The 24,526-nt window shown below is 38.3% G+C and overlaps 1 protein-coding gene across 1 annotated transcript in view; it reads right to left on the bottom strand.

Annotated features, from left to right (window-relative positions):
- The window catches only part of ASXL3 (ASXL transcriptional regulator 3), a 125,106-nt gene that overhangs the window by 78,623 nt on the left and 21,957 nt on the right, over positions 1-24,526 (bottom strand). The window contains 2 exon segments of the mRNA XM_030495897.1: positions 13,479-13,481; positions 22,319-22,401. Coding sequence (XP_030351757.1) covers positions 13,479-13,481; positions 22,319-22,401 — 86 coding nt within the window.

The following is a 24,526-nucleotide window of genomic DNA, read 5'->3' on the forward strand; positions in this document are numbered from 1 at the left end:
GTCTGAAGCCAGGGTGTATAAAGTTGTGGTACCCTACAACACTGATAATGAATCTTTTTGATATCGAGAGCAAAGTAGATTGTATCTCCTGGTGCTGGCAGCCTCGGAAAACTTCTGATGGTGTCAAATCTGGTGACAATGGCCACAGTAATATTCCAGAAAAATAAAAAAGCAAATGGAGTTCGTCTGTAGTGAAACCAGAGCTTTATTATGACTCACTAAAAACAATAAAATGAAAAGCCCTGCGAATGAAAGCTCATCACAAATCTCAGTACTCCTTATGCCAGTGAAGCTTTTAATTTTTTAAAACCATTTTCTCTCACAAGAAAACCTTTACATACACAAGATCCAGAACCCGTATAAAAATTAAAAGTGTTCCTTAGTAGAATTTTACAGAGTTATTGCTATGGATTTTCCCTGAAAATATCTTTTCTTCGCAAAAATGTTTTTGAAGGAAAAGTATCCTGTGGAGATTCAAAATTACTCTGGGTTTACAATGCATTTGAAAACAAGATGCTAGCAGTACATATGAGAAGAAAAAATTAAAAGCATACAAACATATAATAACAATGCCACATTGTACACTGCAGACAGAAAGATACAAACATGCTTTCCTAAAACTTAAATATCCCTTCCCATTATTTTTGCTGACTTCCCTTGTCCTTCACCAGCCATGCCTCTGAGTAGGTCTCCCTGAATATCTTGAATGTTATGAAAAGTATGCTTGAAACACTATGAGACCTCTTAAATGATATTCACATATGGCAACAAGCATTCCTCGACCAGAAAGGAAATAAGAATACAAGTTTTATAGACAATGTTTACACTTTTCTGTGTTCCCTAACACCTGGGAAAACCTCAAGTTTTTCTTCTTTGTGAGAAAGTTCTCATAGTCAATAATAGTAAACGCACCTCTGCGCTTTAGATCTATACTATTTTGTTAGATGTAGTACAAATAATACAAGAAAAAAGCAATGCTAACAAAAAAAAAAAAAGACATTTTGAATGTGTTTTTGAAAGACACAGGCAAAGACTAAAAAGGACCTTTTGAAATCATCCTAAAAGAAAAATGTTTCACAAAGAAAATTATCTCAAAAGAACAAGAGATGAGCACGCGTCAGAGATGGCACGACAGCGAAGGTGTTCTCCGCACCAAAAACACCCTCCTCATTCAACATCACTTGAAAGAAACTATTTGATTTCTTTGTACAACAAATTCTTATACTGGTCAAACAATACAGTTCTCTCTGACAGCTACTTCCTATTCAAGAATATGAGTTTTTTCTTTCCTCTTTTAATAAAGTATTTCCTTTTAATAGTTTTAACTGATTTCATTAAAAAGCAGTTGTACATTTTTCATTTTCTACTCTAATACCAATGATCACCATGAAGGACAAAATTATAAAGAAGGGAAAAAAATGAATTCCTGCCACATGAAAGGAACTCTGGAGTAGAGGTTAAAAAATGGATTTCTTAAAGAAACCATGCTTTTGATATATATGATGTCTTATTTTAGTATCAGATTTCATAAGCCCTTGTGGGTTTTAAATACATATGTTTAGAAAAATGAAGTAATGACTGTGCTACAATCAAAAATGTACTAAACCCAAGAAAAACATTGCCACAAAATGTGCAATGTATAAAATGGAAAAAAGCCACCCCACCCTTCCAAACATTCTTGGCTTCAAGTTGGATGAAGCTTACTCCTCAAAAAATAAATTAAGGTGGAAAGTAAAGTGACTATGCTGAACAAGACATAGTCAGTAATCACCGAATGCCTTTTGGCCTCTAAAGTTTAATCATCCTACACAAGGGACCTCTATGAAGTTATCTCAAGTTTTCCTGTTTAATTTGGCTTTTTAATTGGCCAGTCTCCATGACTTTCTCTGTAGTGCTTTAAGAATATCGTGTGTGATATCGAGATATAATTTGTTAGTCAATTGCAAAATAAAAAAATACACCCCACTCCCTCCAAAAAAAGTTACAGCTATTTTTAAGAACAACACTCAGCTTCACTAAGGTTCACACACTCATATAATTGTAGCCTAATTTACACTGGAAAGAACTTCCAGAAGACATTTAGTCCAACCTCCTGCTCAAAGCAGAGCCACTTGGATCTGGGCCCTGTCCAGTCAAGTTTTGTGCAATCTCCAAGAATGGAGACTTCACAGCCTCTCTGGACAACCTCCTCCCGTGCTTAACTGCTCTCACTGGGAAAATATTTTTCTTAGTATCAAATCAGAATTTTACATGTTCCAATTTGTGTCTGTTGCCTCTCATTCTTTGCTTCTCATGCTGTCACTGTGCAACCTCCAAGAAAAGCCTGGCTGTTTTCCCTACACCCTCCCATCAGTGAGCTGTGAATTGCCATGAGATCCCCTGAGCCTTCTCTTCTCCTGCGTGAACAAGCCTGGCTCTGTCAACCTTTCCCCGTACACCATTTGCTCTAGCCTCCAGCCATCTTGATGAACCTCCACTGGACTCACTCCTTTCCCGTACTAGAGGGCCCAAAACTGGATGGATGTGGTCTCGCAAGTGCTGAACAGAGGGGAAGAATCAGTTCACTTGACCTGCTGGCCATGTTCCTGCTAACACAGTCCAATATGGGCTTGGCCGTCTTTTTTGCAAGGGCACATTGCTGGACTAACGTCTGTCTTGTTAACCATCAGGACTCTCAGGTCATTTTCTGAAAAGCTGATTTCCAGGCTGTTTGCCCCCAGCCTGTACTGCTGCATGGGTTAGTATTTCCCAGATGAAGGAGTGTGCTCTTGCCTTTGTTGAATGAGGTTAGCACATTCCTCTGCTGTCTTGATCCCTCTGAACAGCAGTCCAATCTTCCAGTGTACCACGCACTCCGTTCAGCTGAGCATCACCTCCACACTTGCTGAATGTGCATGCTGTCCCATTGGCCAGGTGCTTAATAGCAACGTTCAACAATGAAGCCTCAGAATCAATGCCTGAGCAACACCACTTAGTAACTGGTCACCAATTGCCAGTTAACGCCTTTGACCGAAACACTTTGGGCCCTACAGTCCAGGCGAATTTCTATCCACTTTACTGTCCTCTTACCGAGTTCCTATCTCACTAATTTGACTCTGAAGATACTACTAGAAATGCTGCCAAAGGTCCCACTAAAGTCAATGTAAATAACATCCACTGCTCTCCTCTCATGCACTGAAGTAGTCATCTGATCACAGAAGGCAAAAAGGTGAGTCAGGCATGACTTGCCCTTGTTCATTCATACTGGCTTTCTGCCACACTTGCTTGACTTTCTGAGCATTGAAATGGGCCATCCTCATTCACCAAAAGATAAAACAGCTTTTCTGGGCCCTTTTGTCCTAACAAGAAGTAAACCTCCAGCTACAGCAAGTACACCAGGTTGGCTGATGGGTGCCTCTGTCTGTCAGAATATGGTCTCAAACAATTGTCACCCTCCATTTCTTCATTTACACATTTGGCTGAAGTGCAGCAGTCTCTGATGTTTCACTGACAATCTTCTTCACTTCCTTCCTGCCTGTCCTTCTGTGCAGAGAATCTTCCTTCTATTGACAGATGTCATAAATCTCCAGCTTCCCAATCTCAGCAGTCTCTCATTTAAATATAATCTCCAGCTGCCTCTACTTCACACTGCAGAGCTTGGGTTCTTGCCTCTGCAAAGATCCTGCTGATCTCCTGTTTGTCCCCTCTCAGGCTGCAGAGACTATTCATCTCTTCCCAGAGTTCCTTCACCTGGCAACTCAGCACCTTGACCAGAGTGCACTTCCCATGGGTAAAGCCACAGCACTCCCCAGTGCCAGTCCTAGACCTGGGAGTGCAGCCCAAGACCTGGAGTTCTTTCTGGGCTAAGGCCTCTCTTGTGCCAGGAACAGTTGCTTGTGACCATGCCCTACAGCACATCAGTACCACCACTGCACAGTCTTAAGCAGTCCGACATTGTCCTAAGCTAATTTTCTGCACCCCATTGTGTTCTTCTTGTACTAAATGCTGTGATAACTGCTAGGTCTCTTAGCCCCCCATTTTCTGGGGTCTGGGAGCTGTACTCTTGCCTACCAGTTATACAGCTACTCCTCAAGCATTCGTCAAACAAGTGCTTGACACCGGTTGATCAAGTTAGCTGAAGACAAAATACAGAGGTAGTCCACAACCATCAAGTAGCCAACAAAGAACAAGAGCTGACAGAGGCAAATGCCTCCATGGGCTAGCCCTGACCTATAGCAGCAAGCCACTGAAGTTCCCAGAAGCAGGAGCTCCCAGAAGATTTTCCCTGAAGCTTCCTGAAGAAGCCTGGAAACTGTGCAACTGCTACGTCTCTGATTAGTTGACTCTGCTGGAAATCTGCAACGGAGTAACAAAATACACCGAAAAAGAACAAGATGACTTCTGAGCTGCTGCACCACCCACAGAGGAAGCCCATGTAGCATCCAGCAGTGGCTTCATTAGCTCTGTCTCATAGTGAAAAAGGGAATCGTCAAAACAAAGTGTTGCCAGAAAACCACTGTGGGCCAGATCTAGTTCAGAAGGCTAAGTAGGACTCCAACTTTATAATGCTATACCAGGAACACAATCCTGATGCAGTCACAGCTTCCAGCCACGCTCCTCCCTTGACTGATTAGAAGAAACTCCAGCCTTTCTTATCATCCACAGCAGGGGCTTTTGTTACCGCAGCTGTGTCCATGACAAGACACCACCCTGCAGTAATGCCAGTGATAGTGCATCTGTGTACCTGTATGTAAGGCAGTTCCTCTCTCTGTGACATGTTCTCTGTCCCCCCTTCTCCTCACCCCCCCTTTTTTTTTTTTCCTTTAAATCTTTATTATTTTCCCAACAGCCATGTGAATGCTTGTGCCAGCACCCAGGGAGGTGGGCAGCCCAGAACGGGAAAAGCAGCTTGGAGAGAGCGGGATTATTCTTTCAACTGCAATATTAGTTTACAGTAACTGGAGAAGGATGGCCTCAGACTGACACAACTGGTTCCCATTTCAGACTCCTCAGAGCAACGCCTGTATTTCACCTTTTGTCAGTAACACAACATGCTCCATCTAGCCGCTCCCGAACCTACATGCCAGATGCAGCTGGCTCGCCTGAGCTGTAACCCCTTGGGTTGCTACATCTGGCAGGAGAAGATGCAGGAGGGGAGAGGCATCAGTACCACACTGCTGAGGGAAAAGCAGAATTACCAAGCTTGAAGGATCTTCACTCCTCTCCACATTCTTCCACTCGAGCCCAATGGCATCTCCCTGCTCTCTCACGTGATTTCAATGCAGTTTTCCAGTTGTTGCCATTAAAATCAAATGCAACTAGGTTCATAAAATCAGAATAGATGCTTACATACAGACATCTTCTTCCACCTTCTCCCAGTAACAAAATGAAAACACAAGAAGCAAACCACAACAGCAATAAGACCTATTACAATTAAATATTAAAAAGTAAGCATATTTCAGAGAAAAGGCTTAAATTGTGGCAATATTTAACCATTTAAACCAAATAATCAAAAAGTATTGCTGAGCAAAGTTCACTAACTACGGTTTAAAACTATTGTTTATATTTTATGAGAATTATGGATTTTTTACTTCAGAAATCTTTAAATCTTGAATATGTCACTCCATGTTGAGTTATCAGACTTTAATATGAGTGCAGTATGAGATTACTTTATTAAATAATATTTCTCCCTGATAGAATGGACAGCATTAAATGAAATTGCTATACTGAACTTAAAAGTGATTTATTTTTCTTTCTTTACCCTCACTAGCAAAAATCTTATTACATTTGAGTTATCCTCATTAAATTGTTTTAATAACTTTGCCTGTTCTTAAAAACTGACACATGCCAACACGCTGGCCTGCAGGCATTTGTTATGTGGTGCCATTTCAGCCCCATCACCCATTTCCCTATGTAATCAATTTTCCAAATCAGTAAGAAAGATTTTAATGCTTATAACCACTTCTATGGAAATTTTTACCTGGAAAGAAGTTATCTATTCATTGAATAGCAATGCTGAAACCACCAAAGCTGAATTATTTAAACATAAGGATTTTCCAGTTTTCACTTGATGGAAAGTAATTTCCAGGGTCTTGGTTACCACATACCAGTACCACATACAAGCTTTTCCAGTCAGTAAAATATTTTAATTTCACTGCTAACAGCATTCAGTTACAGATTCCTCAGCCACAGTGGACTTGCTTGGACTTGTTTCCTTTTCATCCTTTCTTTTATCTCATTTTCATTTCTGTCTTTTCTTCTGTTCTTTTTCTTCTCTCTCATCTCCTTTCTGTCTTCTCTTCCTCTTTTCCTCGTTTTTCTTTTCTTTTCTTCCTCTTTTCTCTCTCCTGTCTCTAATTTCTTTTTTGTTTTCTTTCCCCTTTTCCTTTCTTCTTCTCTCTATTTTCTCCCCCTCCCTCCTATTCTCCCTTCTCATGTTCTCTCTGTTCTTTCCTTTCTGCTTTTTTCTTTTAGTTTTCTTAGTTTGTCTTCTCTCTGTTCTTTCCCTATATTTTCTCTTTTCCTGCTTTCTTTTTTTCTTTCCCCTCTTTTCATTCTCTCATCACTTCTCTTTGTTTTCTCTTCCCCATTATTTCTTCTTTCTTCCCTATTTTCTTTTCCTTCTCCTTTCTTTTTTTCTTCCCTTTCTTCTATCTTACCTTTTTTTCTTTCTCTCTTTGTCTCCCTTGCTTTCTCTTTCTTTCCTCTTGGGGTGGGTTAGCCTTGGTCAGCAGCCAAATACGCACCCAACCACTTACTCCCCCTCATAAGAAAACAGGGAAAAAAAGATCTTGTTGGTTGAGATAAACGCAGGGAGATTGCTTACCAGTTACTGTAAGAGGCAAAACAGACTCGACCTGAGGAAAATTAATTTATTGCCAATTGAAATATATTTGTGTAGACAGAAACAATAACACAAAAAAACTCTCCACGACAACCAAACAACAGTTCCCCACTTCCAGGCTCAACTTTCCTCCTTCACTTCTGATTCCCAGTCTACCTTCCCATCCCTGAGCAGCAGATGAGGGTGTTACAATCGGTCCGTAACAGCTCTTTTCTGCCCTTGCTTCCTCGTGATACTTTTTGTCTCCTCCAGCTTGGGCCCACTATGGGCTGCAGTTCGTGCAAGCAGCCTGCTCCAGTCTAGGCTCTCCATGAGCAACAGCTCCTTCAGGAAATACCAGAATATTCCAGCATGGGTTCCTCCATGGGCTGCAGCGTGGACACCTGCTCAGGCGTGGTCCTCCACGGGCTGCAGGGGAATCTCTGCTCTGGTGCCTAATGCACCTCCTCCCTTCCTCCTTCTCTGACCTTGGGGTTGACACTGCTGTTTCACACTCTTTTTTAACCTCCCCTTCTGCCTGAGTGCTAGTTTTGCCCTATCAAATATATCACTGCAGAGGCACCACCATCTTGGCTAAGGGGCTCACCCGTGCCCTGTGGTGAGTCTGATGGAGTTGGCTGGAACTGTCTGTGTCTGGCTGGGGCAGCCCCAGCCTCACCTCACACGGGCCGCACCTGCAGCCCCCCAGTGCCTTGTCATGTACACCTCTTCTTTTCTTTCTTTCTTTTCCTTTTCTTTCTCCCTTTACCTCTTTTATTTCATTTCCCATCCCTCTCTCTTTTCTATTTCTCCATCTTCTCTCCATCTTCTCCCCTATCTCTTATTCTCTCTGCCTCTTCTCCCCTATCTCTTATTCTCTGCCTCTTCTCCCCCTTCTTGGTTTTCTCTTTGTCGCTCTCCCCTCTCTCTCCTGTCTTCCTTTATCTCTCCATCCTGTAATATCCGATTCTGATAAGAAATATACTCCTTTTAAAGCAGAAGTATAATAATAAGCCTCTTTATGAAACAAGAACTGAAATCACTAAATTTAATTTTATTTTTGTTCTATTCAAAACAAAGAAAGTGTATAATTACAGTTCTTCTCGCTCACAAAAAATCAGGGGAATCTCCACAGCTTTTTTTCTTTGTTTCTTCTCTCCAATTTTCAATTAAGGCATGACTTCTAACTGAAGGAATTTAGAATTTTAAACCTAAATGTCAAATTCTGGGATAATTCTGCAAAAAGTGTTTAATTTTAGCATTCAAAACACTGTATCCAACCCCAAAAGAGGAAAAGGTAGAACATATGAGAATGACCTATTTTTACATCTTCAGTTCACACTCAATTAAAAAAAAAAAAAAAAATCTAAAATCTATTGTATCACATGGAAGAAAGAATGAATTAAAAGAAACACTCTTTCCCTTATGAAATATTTTTCTCAATATTCTTGTATTTAAAGAGTAATTCAGCACTTGAGAATATTTTTCTCAACCACCAACACAGGCATAAAAATCAAACTGATGTAAAGAATAAGGAAGCTGGGAGTAATTACAAATAAATAAAGATTAGATCCAAAACCAAATTACTGTTTGCTACTAATATTTATTCCTACAAAAAAGTTCTCTAAGCAAGATGATACTTTAAAACTTTATGTTAAAATAAAGGCAACTTACTACAACTTTGCTGACTAACATGTGTCAATTATGTCCTTAAAATATTTTTGAGAGCTCTTACTTGTAAAGAAAGCCTGAAAATAAATACAGAATGGCAATCGTGTACATCCTGTACCTTTAAAAATATAGCAACATATGATTTACTGTACTGGGTCAAATTAAAATATTTGGGTGGATGTGAAATGTTCAAGTCTTACTTGTTGTACATAAGGGAGTTTAACTTGGCAAAACAGCACAGCACAAGGTCTTTCCTCCCCTCAAAGGACTGAGCAGATACTTTTATGTGTTTTAACTTAATCCAGCTGTTGCAATTCATACTATTAGTAGATCTCCTTATTCTTTTTTGTCTTACAATAGCTAATTAAGTTAGGAACTGAGAGACTTAAGTTTCTATTCAACTTATAACTAAAAGTCAGTCTAATTTCAAAATGTCACAGACAATGTTTTACAATTATAACAATAGTAACTATCAAATAATTGATAAAAGCAGCACATTGATAACTAAAATAAAAGTTTTAGACTGGCCATTACTGATAGCCACATCGTTCCATTGGAAAGAAAGCTTGATTCTGATGAAGTCGTTAATAAAGTCCTTTTGGATGTAGGGGCTGACACACACATACACATACAAAGAAAGAGACAAAGAAATGTAACATATTGTGGCATCACAAACAAAATTCAGTCTTCTGATCACTATGTCTAAATATTTTCAATAAATAATTAAATGGTAAGTATAATATTAAACCAACTGACAATACCAATCATGTAATGAATTCCTGAATTGTAAGCCTGGGCACAAATAATCTTGTATCGCTGGAATCATAGAATACCAGGTTGGAAGGGACCTCAAGGATCATCTGGTCCAACCTTCCTAGGCAAAGCATGACCTAGACTAGATGTCCCAGCACCCCATCCAGCTGAATCTTACAAGTGTCCAGTGTTGGGGAATCTACCACTTCCCTGGAGAGATTACTCCAATGGCTGATTGTTCTCATTGTGAAAAACTTTCCTCTTATGTCCAGTCATAATCTCCCCATGACTAACTTGGGCCCATCACCCCTCATCTTTTCCATGTGACTCCTTGTAAAAAGGGAGTCTCCATCTTTTTTGTAGTCACCCTTTAAATATTGAATGGGGTGATAAGGTCTCCCCTGAGCCTTCTTTTCTCAAGGCTGCACAGACCCAGTTCTCTCAGCCTTTCCTCATACAGGAGGCTTCACAGTCCTTTGATCATCTTTGCGGTCCTTCTCTGAGCCCCCACCAGCTTGTCCACATCTTTTTTGTACACCAGGGACCAAAATGGAACACAGCATTTCAGGTGGCCTGACAAGCACTGAGTGAGATAATGACATCCTTATCGTTGCTGGTGATGCCCTTGTTGATGAAACTCAGCATCCTGTTGGCTTTCTTTGCTGAACACTGTTCACTTATGTTGAGCTGCTTGTCCACCAGGACCCCCTGATCCCTTTCCACAGAGCTGCTTCCAAGCTGGGTAGATCCCAGCCTGTGCTGCTACTACTACTTTAGTTTCTACAGTTCAGTACATCTTATTACTGAATAATACTTTGATGTAATTGTTTACATTAATAGCCTTAAACTACTACTACAAGCAGAGAAAGGTTAACAGTTGGATTGGGCTTAGTGGTGTTGGTTTTGGATGAAGGGGACAGACAGTTAAGAGTATATATACAGTTTGAAATTGCCTAATTTTCACTGGCTAAGACAAGATTCCCTGTCTGAAAGCAAGCAGTCTTTAAAAAAACAAAACAATTTCCTTCTTGTCATATATTCTTAAAGATTTCTTCTCAACAAGTTTCTTGCTGTCCTTTATAGGTTTTCCTTTTCCCTTTGTGATGATTGTAAGGGACATGTTTCTTGGACATGATTGTATATTTGATAATGGCTACCTAAAGTATTTAGCAGTCGAGGTGTATTGGTAACATAAGAAAAAGAAAGCAAGCAGTTAACAAGCAATGGGGACCATTTGCAAGAGAAAAAAAAAAATTGTCTAGATCCTGCCCTTGTTTTATTTGTAAATGAACTATAAAGGCATGCAAGTTAAGCGCTTTTAGGAATACAAAAGGTACAGAATGGTGTATCTTGATAGATTCCTGATAGCAGATAAACATACCTTAAGGAAGCTTACTGAAACATATAAAAGATACGGCAGTAGCTATGGATGCTGTAAGATGCTAAATAGGGTGAAGCAGTTAGGTATTTTTGCTTGGTTTTGCTTTAGTAAGTACTACCTTCCAGCAAAGTCCTACCAGATCCCATTTTCCTTTTCTCATATTACAAATAAAATGAAAACCAAAAGAAATGGGAGTGGGGCGGAGGGGGAAGGAAGGGAGCAGAGAGAGAGGAGGGAGGAGAATATCAATTTGTCCTCTCTTTTAGCTGCTGAGGGCAAGCAGCAAAACAGTGCTTAGAAATTTTTTGAGCTCTTTCCCATAGTCTTTGCTATTACAACAACTGAACAAAAGCTGTATTTGAGTACAATTTTGTGATTTACAACTTTATATGCCTATAAGTGTATGTGTATCATGTGTATGTGTACAAAGGTGAATTTGTATCTGTAGGTGTATCTATACACTCAAGCACATGAATGCAGTTTTCATCCATACAGCATTTAAATTCTATTTATACTTCAATTTGACATATATGTTTTGGTTCTCTGTTCTCTGTTGCTACTGCAAATATTTGCCAGCCACAAGATTACTGCTTCTAGCATACCGCTATCATAAAACAGCCCCACTGACAAAGGCAGAGTTTATGTGGTTTACTAGCAGAAGATGGGAGCTTTCTATACCACTGAAAGAAAATCAGATCTTCCATAAAACATGTTTTTCCTTCACATGGTAGTATGTGAGCTAGCAAAAAATATTTAGGCACTTTTTAAATCTGTTTTGAAACAAAGAGTGTGCACGTAATTTACAGTAATTAAGATGACTACCTATGAGATTCAAAATAAATGAAATGGAATTGCTATCAGCTAGCCTTAGGAAAAAAAAATTCATGTGAATATAATAAATTTTCTAAACATTTATACCTGATCTTTTTCACAGTACTTAGTGAAATTCTGAGGCTTTTTTGGTCTTGAGTCTATAAAAACATACTTCAAAATTTTAAATGAAATATGCCAATGCCTGATTATAAGAGAGCTAGTAAAATTTTCAGCTCATGCAATATGAAGAATAAGAAAAAAGATTTTTTTTTTTCCTTTTTTTTTTCCCTATTTTTTTCCCTTTCAGTTAAGAAATGGTTTAATTACAGGTAGACTGAAACATATACCCAGATCTTTATAGAAACATAAAAGACACCCACAGCAAACTGTTCCAGAAAATAAATTATTACTGGAAAATGATGCTTTCATAGAAAGCCTGACAATGTTTTCTTCTTTCACATTCAAGTAAAACACATTTAATTCAGTCTGTCAGAAATGGCTCTGCTTCTACGCTGTGAAAAATATGCTAATGATGAAAATAAGGACTTGACAATTTACTGAATACTAAGCGGAAAATCTGTAATGAATTGCCTGTGTTGTAGTGTTAGTTTAGGCTTTTTATTTTTTTCCCTAGTTGCTATGGAATACCAGAAATAGCATTAAAAAAAAGATTATACCATTTTGTGGGATGTCGTGCATGTCTCTTAAGACACAGTGCTTAGAAATAAAGACAAAAGTCAGCTGTGGGACAAATAAAATTCAAAGCAGTAACAAATAATAGGTTTAAAGACTATCTTTTCAATGCAAAAGAGAACAAAACAGAAATGGAGGAAAAAAAAAAAAAAGAAAAATCCTACCCCAACAAATAAATCTCTATCAGCAACTAGCAAGTTAAAACCTAGAATAATTCACTTCACACCTGCAAGAAAAAGCAGCTTCTTAGGTTACTCAGATGTTGCAACAAAAGCTCGTCAATCCATTAAATCAGGCATGTCTTCAAGTTCCCAGCCAGACTTCAATTTTCACTGCAGGTTTTAAGTCTTCAACAGCTTAAACTCTTTTCCTAGGAATATTTTACCAGAGTGTTCCTTCAAAAGGTGACTCTTTTTAGCTAAAGTCTCCATATCATTCTGTGTTTGAAAGTTTGATATATATGGCTGCTCCTGACAGGCTTATGTGATGAATAGCATTTGCCAAATACTTCTGAAAGAAAACAGAGTAGATTATTCTTGCCTTTTCTAAGAACAAGAGAGCTGAACAGGGTTGCTGGCTACTCAGCAACAGTTCTTGCATTTGCCCCTAACCAGCAAACACTGATACTAAGCTCTCTTGCAGATCTTGTTTCTGACTTGCATTTTAATAGACTAGTTTATTGCATGTGTACTTTAATGTTAGTATGTGACAGATCTTCACATCAGAACAATGACAGAAAGAAGGACACATTCTGCCAAATCTCAGTTTTCGAAAGATATTTTTGAAGGTTTTGGCAACAATGGACAACTATTACTGGAAAGCATTTCTATGTCTTTAATCCTCTTAAAAAGATGCTGGCAAAGCAGGTTAATAAAGGTAGTAAAATCAAAGAACGTACATATCTACCTACCTTTCACATAGTCATGGTTCAGTTTACAGAACTGCAGGCAGACTTTGGATAAAAGAACAGGAAAACACTCTGAAGACTGTGGAAGGTCTCATGTCTTCAAGTAATTTAAAAAAAGAAATCAGGCTTAAAGCACTATGCTATAGGAAACATACTGTACACACACAGACACACACACACACAAAAAATCCCAACCACCAAAACAACCAACCAACCAACCACAAACCAAAACACTTGCACTGATGGGAAGATGGATTAAAGATCTGGTGAAACCTCCCTAAGATAACTTCTGTGAGTATCTGATTGTTTTGTATGTGTTAGATCTCTTGGATATACCCAATTAATTTCTCTGAGACACACACACAAACTTTAAAGCAAAATCACTCTTTGAAATACAGAAACATTAATGAAAAAAGATCTGTAGCATACTTAAATATTGCTAAAAGAGAAGTTAACACTTTCTAGAAGAAATGTGGGAAGAGAGTTATCACACAATATACACTTTAGGATAATATTATAAAAGTATGGTAACACCAACATATAATGCAGGAGGTTTCTCTTTTCATCAGCCTAAACTATATTATTACTTCTCGGTCTCGTTCAATAGTAGTCTACACTGAGACACAACAAAAGAAAAAGACAATATAACTTAAAATCGTAAACATTAAAATATATTGATAAATTATTACACTATGCAAAAAAGCTACATTGAATTCATTGACTAATTCACACTATTTAGTCACAGCTGTTTTCCATGTACTTCAAAATAAAATGGCCTTTAGTAGGAAGTGTTGTCATTACTGCACAAAATAACTAGTAAAACTTGTAAGATCACCAGCATCTGCATTGCTATCCATTATTTGTTACATTTAATTTGTTGGATTTCCTCTTGTATTAAAAAAGAAATATATTTCGTATGGCATTAACATATTAGGGGGGTCTGAATTTCAGCAGGTTAGGCTGTGATAAAGAGGACTTGGGCATGCATTCAAAGATAAAATATTTTTGCAATATAGATCTTTAGACATTGAAGCATGTTTATCACCTCACAAAACAACCAGAATTTTTCTTATTACAACTCAATAAATTAGCTTTTAAAATTTTCACATTCACACTGAATTACCATATCTTGGGTACCTAATGATCACACGTGCCACTCTCCCTTAACCAGTGAAGCATTAAACAAATAAAAAAGCTTTCTACACTGCACTAGCATGATGTTCTTTGCGAAAACACAGGTTAGGCATGGGTGGGAGGAGCAGAAATCTAAGAAGCTGCACAGGTAAAATAAATATATAAAAATAAAAATTAAATATATATATATTTATATTTGTGTGTGTACATATATATGATACATATAAAAATATTTTTATAGTACCAAGGAAGCAAGTGTGTCACACAGGCTGGACTCTTGCTTTCCCAATCCCCAATGCAGACATGTTTTGCAGAGCTGCTAACAGATTTAAAACAAACAACTTTATGGCAGATCTTTTTTAAAAATAAAAAAAACAAATAAAATTAAAAAAACCCCAAACAATCCACAAGCCCAAGCAGCACTATTTCCTATTACTTCCATGAAAAGTGGAAAGATGGTTACAATATATGTGCTATCACCCAGAGAACTATTGTACCAAATGGAAAACTGAAGTACTGAACACTGTAAGAGCAAAAATGTTTATGGAAAAGTAACAGTAACATTATAATCCTTAAAAAAACAGAGAATCAACTGTTCTGAAATCTCAGTTTACCTGCGCATTCAGGAACAGATAAACAGGGCAAAGTACAAAAGAGGAAGGCATATGAACTTGTCTAAACAGTTATAAATCATCTATGGAAGGTGCCATATGTGATAAAATGATGGAATTGCGTTTTTATTTCCTCATGATTAGTCCTGGAACCAAACTAAAGAAGAAAGCTTGGTTGGTCCTGAGCCAGAATGTGAAATAAATACTGAAATCTGGGATGTCCACATTGTATTACTTAAGAAAATTTCAGGCACATAGAATGGTCAAACAGATGGAGTTTGAGTTCCCATGTATGTGAAGGGAAAAAGGATGACATCAGATTAGGGTAATTAGAGACCATGGGATGGCGACTCAGTTTGAAACAGAGGGAAGACGAATGCTGAGTTAACACCATAGTTGTTTTAGGGCTACATCGCTATAAGAACCAGAAGTAATTATCACAAAGGTGACATGGGTGTGATGACGCAAGTTACAGTTCCAATGTTGGAATGCAATAATGTAGGAAAACCCATCAGTTTTTACCAGGTTAAACTGCACTATGGCATAACAATGCCAGGAATGCCTAGGCAAGAAGGAGCAGGACTGAGATTTTCAGCTGGTAAATTGCTGCTATCACAACTGCCTACCAAATTAGGCAGTTTGCTGTTACACTGGGAAGAACAGCGTTTCAAAGAGGTGTCTGAAGTGAATTTATGTAGAAAGACAGACTGTACTGAAAGTTTGTTTCTTTCACTGCTCTACAGCCAAAAGCCACATCTGTAGAGGCATAAAAATCAACCTAATAATGCCAGGACAAAGAATGCAAAAAGCTTTCTCTCCCTTTTCCCATCAAGGCTTTCTTTCAGTCCATTGCAGGGAATAATTACCTTCAAGACAAAACAATGCACTCCTTCAGCTGAAGAGGCTCCCAAATAAATTCTATCAGACATATGCAACCACAGAAGCCTCTGTGCTCTTCTGTTAACAATCAGAGCCTTAAGACAAAAACTGTGGTTCTTTCAGTGAAATTTTTAAGAGCTTTTTGGTTTTTGGAGGGCATCTGCCCTCCTTTTTTTTTTTTTTTTGTGTGTGTGTGTTTAAGTGAAAGATAAAAACTACAACTTGTTAATTATTATGAATCACAAAGGTATCTTGGAATTACTTTATAGGAAAGGAAGTAAAAATTTTTCTGTCTACATGCATACACAATAAAGGAACTTGAAAACGATAAACAACAGGAGACAGTTGCCAGCTCATTTAGCCTATTTACAGAAACAGCAGCATTCAGAAGGGGTTTTATTTTTAAGTCAATAGCTCTAAGGATGAAGTATGCAAAGGCTTAAAGAGACACTGTCAAAAAGATCAAAGGATTCAGAACTGAAGGTAATATTTGCAGGAGTACCATCTTACTTCAAAGCTTAAGACACACCCTGCACGGATCATGTGTTGTATTCCATTGATGAATGGAATACATCACAGTATCCCATTAGCTCAGCCGTTCTAAGTGGGTTTAATTCTAGCTAACCCACTAGTTTAGTCTTTCTGCACAAAGAGTGTAAAATCTAGGAAGAGTGTCTTCAAATTTATTAGGGTCATATTTTGCTGCTTTCCTAGACTCAGAAGACATAATATGTTATGATACCATTCATGATAGATATTATCAACACAGTAGAGTGCAGGAAAACAGTGCTATTGCCAGAGCCAGTGGCAAGCATCTCTTCTTAGTCTTCTGAAAGACTACTGTCACAACAATATCAATAGGTAGCTTAATCTTGTGTAGCAAAAGACAAAATATGCAGAGAGAAAAAGGAGGAGGAGGAGCAGTTCGGACTGATGCCACGATTTTCATAGTTGAAATGAAGATCAACAAAGAAATGTCAAGGGAAAGAAGAATAAGATTCCCAATGAAAAATTAAAACCAGAATGAGATGAAAGGATATTTTTAACCTCATTTGTGAATTGTCTGAACAGGATAGTCAGTGACTTGACAATATAGAGGTTGGTGACTGTAGCTGAACAGCAAAAATACTATGAAATTATCCCATTCCAGGTTTCACAGTCCTGAGTGTAATGGAGGAGGAAAGTACATAGCTAACATAGCTGTGGGCTAAAGTTGCACTCCAAAAAATTGAACATTGTTTGTCCCATTTTGAAAGTTTATTGGCTTTTAACTTGTACTGAGAATCTGTGGCTTTATTCTTATCCAGATAAGTCAATTTTCCAGCCTCACTAAGAAAAGGAAAAAGGGAACTATGGAAAGCCAAAACATAATCTAGAGTTATTAGTATCAAACATTTATCAGAATTTGGCTGGATATTCTCCCCTAGGACTCAAGCAATATGTATGGCCCAAGTACTGCAAGCTGACCTAAAAAAAAAAATCCATAGAAAAATACAGATCTAGGCATATGCTAGTTCATTGCCCTAGTTTAAGGCAGGATCAACCAAATCTACATAACTCTTGACAGACACATATCTAAATTGTTACTAGAGAGATCTGGAGATCTTTCACATCTTCCTCACAGCCCATGACAGAAATCAATTACACCTGTTAGAAGAAAAAAAACGATCTTCATATTACCTAATTGGAATCTTTTCTTACTACAATTTAAAGGCCTTATTTCTTACCCTATCCATATCAGACGTGCAGGGTAACTTTTTCCCTTACTTTTTTCCTACGCGCTATATGTTGGAAGACTTGTCTAAACTCAATCTTCTCTTCCGTAATCCAAACACCTAAATCATACCAACTTCTTATTTTTATCTCCCTGATAATTTTAAGCGGTCTTCAATTAGTCCTATGCCTCATGAAGGTGCAGTGCCCCAAACAGAAGGGAATAAATAGGTTATTCCTGGCAGTCCTGCAGGTGATTTTCAGTTAATCACAAAAGAGGGCAAAACCAAGAATGGTACTAGGGTCAGAGTTTAATACAGCAAGAAGCCAGGCAAATTAGAGACTTTTTCCTGTAAAAATCAGCAAAAATTTTAACCACACGTGACTTATTTAAATATCCCCACTACGACCATGCAGGCACTTCTTGGAAAAAGGAAGACACAGGGACAAAGAAGAATCTGCCAAGTTCCTGGAACTGCGTTAGGAACAAAAATCCTTGAACAGAAGACATAAAAAGCAGTTAGGATGGAATGCATTCCTAGGTTTGACATGACCCAGTGGGGAAGAAGCAGCTGAAAACATTGAATGTTCATGAAGGGATGATTCTTAATTTTTATGAAAATAAAGGAGAACACAAAATTAAGAAAACGGGCTTCAGGAAATTAAATTTCAGGAAACTCACCCACCCACCCACCATGCACAAAGACATATCTGTAAGCACACCAACAGACAGGAAACTGGCCTGCTCTTCTCAGAAGGGGTGCCACTGAGCACTTACACCAAAAGCACAAGAGTGGCAGTGCTTTTTCTTTGTTGACACCTAATTAGAAAGGTGTCTATGATTAGACAGCCACTAAAACCAACACAACAAACACACACAGGAAAAAATTATTAGAAGATAGTTAAATTAGATGTTCTCAAATCAGTTAAATCTGTGGAAATTCACCATAAGGTATTTAGAGCTGACTAGACCAGTCTCCAAATTATCAATTGTCATTTTTGACAACTTGTAGAGGATAGCAGTTGTTCCTAAAGACTGGGAAACATCTAATCACTAGCTTAAAAAAAAATAAAAAATTAAAAAAATAAAAGAAAAAAGGCAGGGCCAAGCAAGTGGAGATGCAGCAACTGAATTTCAGCTCCCCCAAATTACAGAATAAAAAATATTTCAAAGAATTTAGCAGATAAGAAGTTGAGTGATATATAGACCTGTCAAGTTACTTCAAATCTATCATTTATCAAAATTTTCTTTATGACATAGTAGCAGACCCTGTAGTTAAAGAGGAAGCAATAGGTATCATATAGCCCGACAGAATGAGTCTTTGGACATAGTTTTTCATGCAATTTTCATAAGCAGAGTAATATAACGCTGCAAAGGGAAACAAGTTCTAATAAGAAGGTGACGTTAAACTTAGAAGGGTTGCATGCATGCTGAAAGACAAGACTACATGTTACAGCAATCTAAAATTTGAAAAATGGTCTGCAGAAGACCAGAGTACAATTTGTAAGGTGAATATTAGACCTTAACAGGAATAAGTAACAGCAGAAATATAAGATGGAGAACAACTAGCAAGGCAGCAGCTCAGTGGAAAAGCAGCACTAAGGCTACAGCAGATCATACTCTGACTAGTAGCCTCTGTCACATTAGAAAAATCAGCAAAATCTTGTGGTAGGAGAGTCCCGCAGGTTGCAAGTCTCGAAATTTACATTGGGATAGGGAATTATTTTCAAAGACTGGGTCAGTGGATGCTAGGAAGGAAAATCCAAGGCACTGTGCACTGGAGTGAGCTGCTGCCTATCTTTGTAAAGAGATTTCAGTGTCCAGGTATGTTGGCATGGCACTGTTCACTATCAGCACAGGCATGAATGTAAAGCAAATACTCACGCCTTCCCTCCTACCCTCAGAAGAAAACCATATATTTTCTACATCCCAAAAAGTTTTGCCTTAAAAGTTTTTACTCCTTCTAGGTAGCAGGTGAACTGTTTGCCTGCTGACCATTTTACAACCAACCATCAAAACAGGAAAGATATTTAAAAAACAAAATTAAGATACAAGAATCTGGTGTATAACCTCTCACAGGACATGTCAGTAAGCTTTCATTTTAATTTCTAACATATATTTGCTTTGTAAATTTAGAATTTTCCTTCTGTTGTATTTAATTGTTTGAGTAATAAAAAAAATCAAATGTGCAACTTGATGTCTTTAGTGCAAACAAAGAAAAGAAGAAGCTGAATAGTCTAACATTCTCTTTTTAAAGATTACACATAATGACAATGAGACTGCTGAAAAATCATGTTATTCATTCAGATTTACTACCACAGCAAAAAGCTTTAGATTAATTAATGCTGCAATATGTTTGAAAGGTGACTAAGCCAATTAATCTCGTTCATCTCTAAATGGAACAGTAGAGGGGAGAATTTTTTAAGAACTTTATTTAGGATTGCCAAAGTTCTACCGACAATGATAATCAGTATAAAGGAATAAGTAGAGTATATTCAAGTAGTAACATATTGCTGGTACAAGTTCATACTTGTACACAAATCAATACAGAACACAAACCAGTACAGAATAAAATATGCTAGTGCCATTCTACTGCTTATGACCAGATGACTGCACATCATAAATTTACATCTCTTGCTCATCTTAGCTGGCTGAAGCATAGAGACCAGGAAAATCATCTTTAGTAATGACAAAGGTACCATACTGGCAGAAAGGTACTGAAAGTAACTGCAGAGCTGGATGACGTAAATAGAAGACTAAATTCAAGGGCGGTGCAAACAAAACATTACTTATGCACTGAAGCCCAACCAACAAACACGCGTAATCAGAAATTAAATGAGAGTCCACATATTTCAGAAAAACCAATACAAAATCAACATTTTTTGGTTCCGCAATTGCAGAATTTAGAAATTTTAGGATAATCAGTTTAGGATTACTTAGCCTATAACGTAGGTATGTTTCAAGTAAGGAGTAAAGAACATTGAATTTTAACCTTCTCAGTTACATAGATACTAATGAACACATATGGCATTCTGCAATCTACTATACATTCACACACACCTGCACATACATAGAATCACAGAATGGTCAGGGTTGGAAAGGACCTTAAGATCATGTAGTTCCACCCACCCTGCCAGGGGCAGGGACGCCTCACGCTAGAGCATGTCACCCAAGGCTCTGTCCAGCCTGGCCTTGAACACTGCCAGGGATGGAGCATTCACAACTTCCTTGGGCAACCTGTTCCAGTGCCCCATCACAATACCATGAATAAAAATCAGAATAAATACGAATCTCCTTCCTATTTCCCTGAAATTCTCAGGTTCTTAGTAACTAAAGAAATTAAAGAATATCTAGCTTTGAACCTCTTTAAAGGAATCCTTCTCATATTATTCATTCTGCAGTAATTAAAAAGCGCATTCACATTTTCTGTATTTAAATCATGAAAAAGCTGCCTTCACTCCTTCCCATAGGTTTTCCACACAAAAATTTGTTAACGTGCTGTTCACGGAAGCAAGAATTTTTAAGATTACAAAGAAATGCTATTATCAGGCATGTGAGCCTCTCACATGCAGTTCTCACATCACAAGACATAACAAGAAGAAAGTAATCCATTCAGTGCTGTGAGAAGCAGTATTTTAATAAAAACAGATTTTCAAAGTTGGGTTTTCTTGCTTTTTTGTTGTTGTATGCAAATCGTTGCAGCATAACACATATTTGGATATTCATTTTCAAAAGTTTTCATGCCCTTGTTTCCTTGGTATCATTACTAAATATACTTGAAGCACTATTTCTTTACTGGCACTAACGCATTTTATATCTGTAAAAGGTGCAATTTTACCAAAATACAGCTATTATAAGCATGTTATGAGGCTACCAACAAAGCAGTGAATGATTATGCAGTGCAAGTGATCATGCAGAGTATTCTATTTCTTAAGAACAACGGTGAATTCAGTAAAATTATGTCCCATGGTTATTTCTGGTTCACCAGAATAAATTCAGATGTAATAGACATAATGTGTTACTACTACTCAACACAGGCTTTGAAGTTCTCTTGTCCTAGATTTTTAGGTTCCACACTAAAAGAATGTAATTAAAATAAAAGTGAATGTCTCCCTTTGCTTTGAGACAGCAACAAGTATTAAAACAATTTATTAGAATACAAAATTTGTACTATAAAATTCGGAGAAGAGGAAACTGCATTTTGCAGGAGGTCCCCACCAACCAAACAGTTTTTCCTTAACTTATTTTATTTCCTGTCAAGTTTCCATCTGGAGGTCACTAGATCTACCAAGCAGTCAGTCATTTTGAGCTGCACATCCATCTCAGCCAGGCATCAATGGAAGACAACTGTTGATTTCCACAGGCTCTGGATAACCCATCTATTCCCTAACAGCTTGATGATCACAGTTGAAATCTACATCCAAGGTATGCTAAGTTGTATCCAGCCTCTGCAGCTACACAGACTAACTCCCAATGTTCAAAGACCCCTCTCCCTCAATTCCCAATTCTTTATCAGCACAACCCCTGCCACCAGCATGTCGTAAAAGTGATTTAAGTGCCAGACCACAAACCCAAGTGAGAAAAGGAGTGTGTCTAGCTCCATCTCACGTTTTGGTTCATGCACATGGTGGCAGAGGCAACCCAGTTATCAAGCTTCAGTCCTTAAACAAAAACGAGATGTAGCATTGGACTGCCTAAGCAGATAACATTGTCTTTCTAAAAAAAGGCCATTAGACTGGAGCTGGCCCACAGACTCCTTTTAAAAGGTACAAAGTTAAGCCAGCACTAACCTTTTGAAAAGCCTTGAACTAACAAACAAAACCCATCAGCTGTATTTCCCACTTTGGTACTGAAAATCAATTCAGCCATTAACCAGCACTTTATGTTTTGTAACGATGATGTACCATTCCTAGGTGGTTTTCAAAGAGATAGCAAAAATACAGAGCGTATAAACACTGACCTTGTTTCTTTTAACCCTTCTTTTTGAATGACTTCCAGTATTTGTTTTGCAGTCATTGGTGAGTTGGGGTACTTTTCCAATGCCTGAAAAGAAATAATACATGTGTAAGTGACAAGACACAGCTGTCCTGTGAATCTGAAAGGTTATGTGATCATGCAGTTTTTGTGTAGCCATTTGTGAAAGGCAGGGAACGACAGTGTTGAGACTGGAGTCCTCTGTCTGTTAGAAGGCCAGATACAATCCAGGAAACTGCAGCAAGGATAAGATTTACTTGCTGCTTTTGTGCATCATCTGCTACATCTGCCTGGAAAAAAATCTTACCAGGTTCCAAATAAACGAGTTGAAATATGCAACTAATTTTATGACACAGCAACAGAGTTCCTTTCAAGCAGGAGGGGAAGAGCGGAGGGAGGGGAGAAAAGGCAACTAGTCTTTTTTTTTTTTGTTTTTAGAAGTATTTGAGGTCATTTGAATATTCTACACTTAGGTTTTGTCATGACCTCTGGAACAAAATTGGCTAAAACCTTCCACTTGTAAAGCAGGAGCTACTGTGAGAATTGACACAGATCGGTTTCAATTTTAAAATGTTTTTTGTTTCTAAAAACAATGAAAAATGAAGTAGCCAGAACAGTCACAGCACACAAGATGCTACATGACAGAGTGCAGTATATTTTTCCAGTTCAGCTCAGTTTTCCACTCCTTTGCCTTTTCCAATTGAGCCCAAAGTAACCCACTCCTCTTTCCAGATACAACCATCTTGTAGAGATTTTTCTGGTTTTCCAGTTCCTTTTTGTCCCCATTGGTTTTAAGCTGTTAAACAAACAGCCACTCTTTTGCTCATGTAAAGTGCCAGACTGACAGCCCTGGAAAATGAAATCTTTCAATCAGCAGTAAAAGGTGCAGCACAGGCCATAGCAATCAAGCTTCCCAGAGAATTTTGCCAACATATCTCAGCCAGAACTTGCATTTCTACCCTGGGTAAGTAAGAAATCAGTTTGGTCTTCAAATTCATCCGATCCTGAGCTTCTCTCTAGTAGTTACCAAATGATGACAATTGTGAAACTAGCTACTACTGTGTAGATACCTGCCCACTGGGAACTAGAGACACCATCACATCATATCAAGCAAGTCATCAAACTGCGAAGGGTGCTAACCAGGGCTGTAATTCAAGCAGCTCACCTAAAGCCAAAGCCTCCCTACTCACTACAACTTGACCAGCTCAGCCCTCTCCTGCCATTTTACAGTTCTGATTTACTGCCTGTTCTCCCCTTTTGCAGCCAAAGCACAGTTTACCAAATCCTTCGGTTCTTTGTTACGCATGAGCTTTGTATCCTTTATCTTTCAGTTACACAAAGGAAAACGCAGAAGTGAGGGCTGCACTAGAAAGGTCTGGGAGCTGAACTGAGCTTATCTCATGTACATCAATAAGCAAGATTCAAAAGGGACCCATCAGGAAAGGAAAACCGAAAGGTGATTTGAAAGGAGAAAGAAGAGTGTGTAGGAAAGAGTATGGCAATGAGTAAGGATGGAAGGAACTGCACAGGGCTGGGAAAAGGGCCATTGCACAGCAAGGGAAGAGAAACGACATGATGTATTAGTGACAGAACCACAATGACACATTGGAAAAATGACAATGTGTATAAAGATTAAGACTAGGATGAGAAAGGATTAACGGTGTGAAGAAACAAAAATGGAAACTTTAACCTTCGTAAAGAAGACAAAGAAAAAGGACAAGGTAAAATGAGAATACACCAAAATAAAGGCAAAAGAAGAGAACTGAACTGGGAACATTCCAGAGGGCAAACTGGAAAGGACAGAAGAAGAAACTACACTGTACTGGACACGGCTAATGAAGGAAACTGTGTGCACTTGAAAGTGGGGTTAGGGTTACTCACTGTGGAGGATTCCCTGTTTCTCTTCCTGAGTACAGGCCCCTCAGCACACCTGGGCAGCTCCTCCCTGCAATTGAGAAAATTTGGGTAGCCCTGTCCCCTTCTCTACGACATCACATCCTACTCTGTAAAGTCAGTAAAAGTGCCAAGTATTACCACGTAAGTTTGACAATAATGGGAAAGAAACAATAAAGCTACACAAGCATCAGAAGTCACCCTGTTCTGGGCAATGGACAAGGGAGAGCAGTTTGTGCTGAGGAAGCTGCACTGAACTGGTTGTGGAAACAATGGCCAGACATATGGATACGGAAGATCA

This window comes from Strigops habroptila, chromosome 1, assembly GCF_004027225.2.
Source record: "Strigops habroptila isolate Jane chromosome 1, bStrHab1.2.pri, whole genome shotgun sequence".
Taxonomy (NCBI): Eukaryota; Metazoa; Chordata; class Aves; order Psittaciformes; family Psittacidae; genus Strigops; species Strigops habroptila.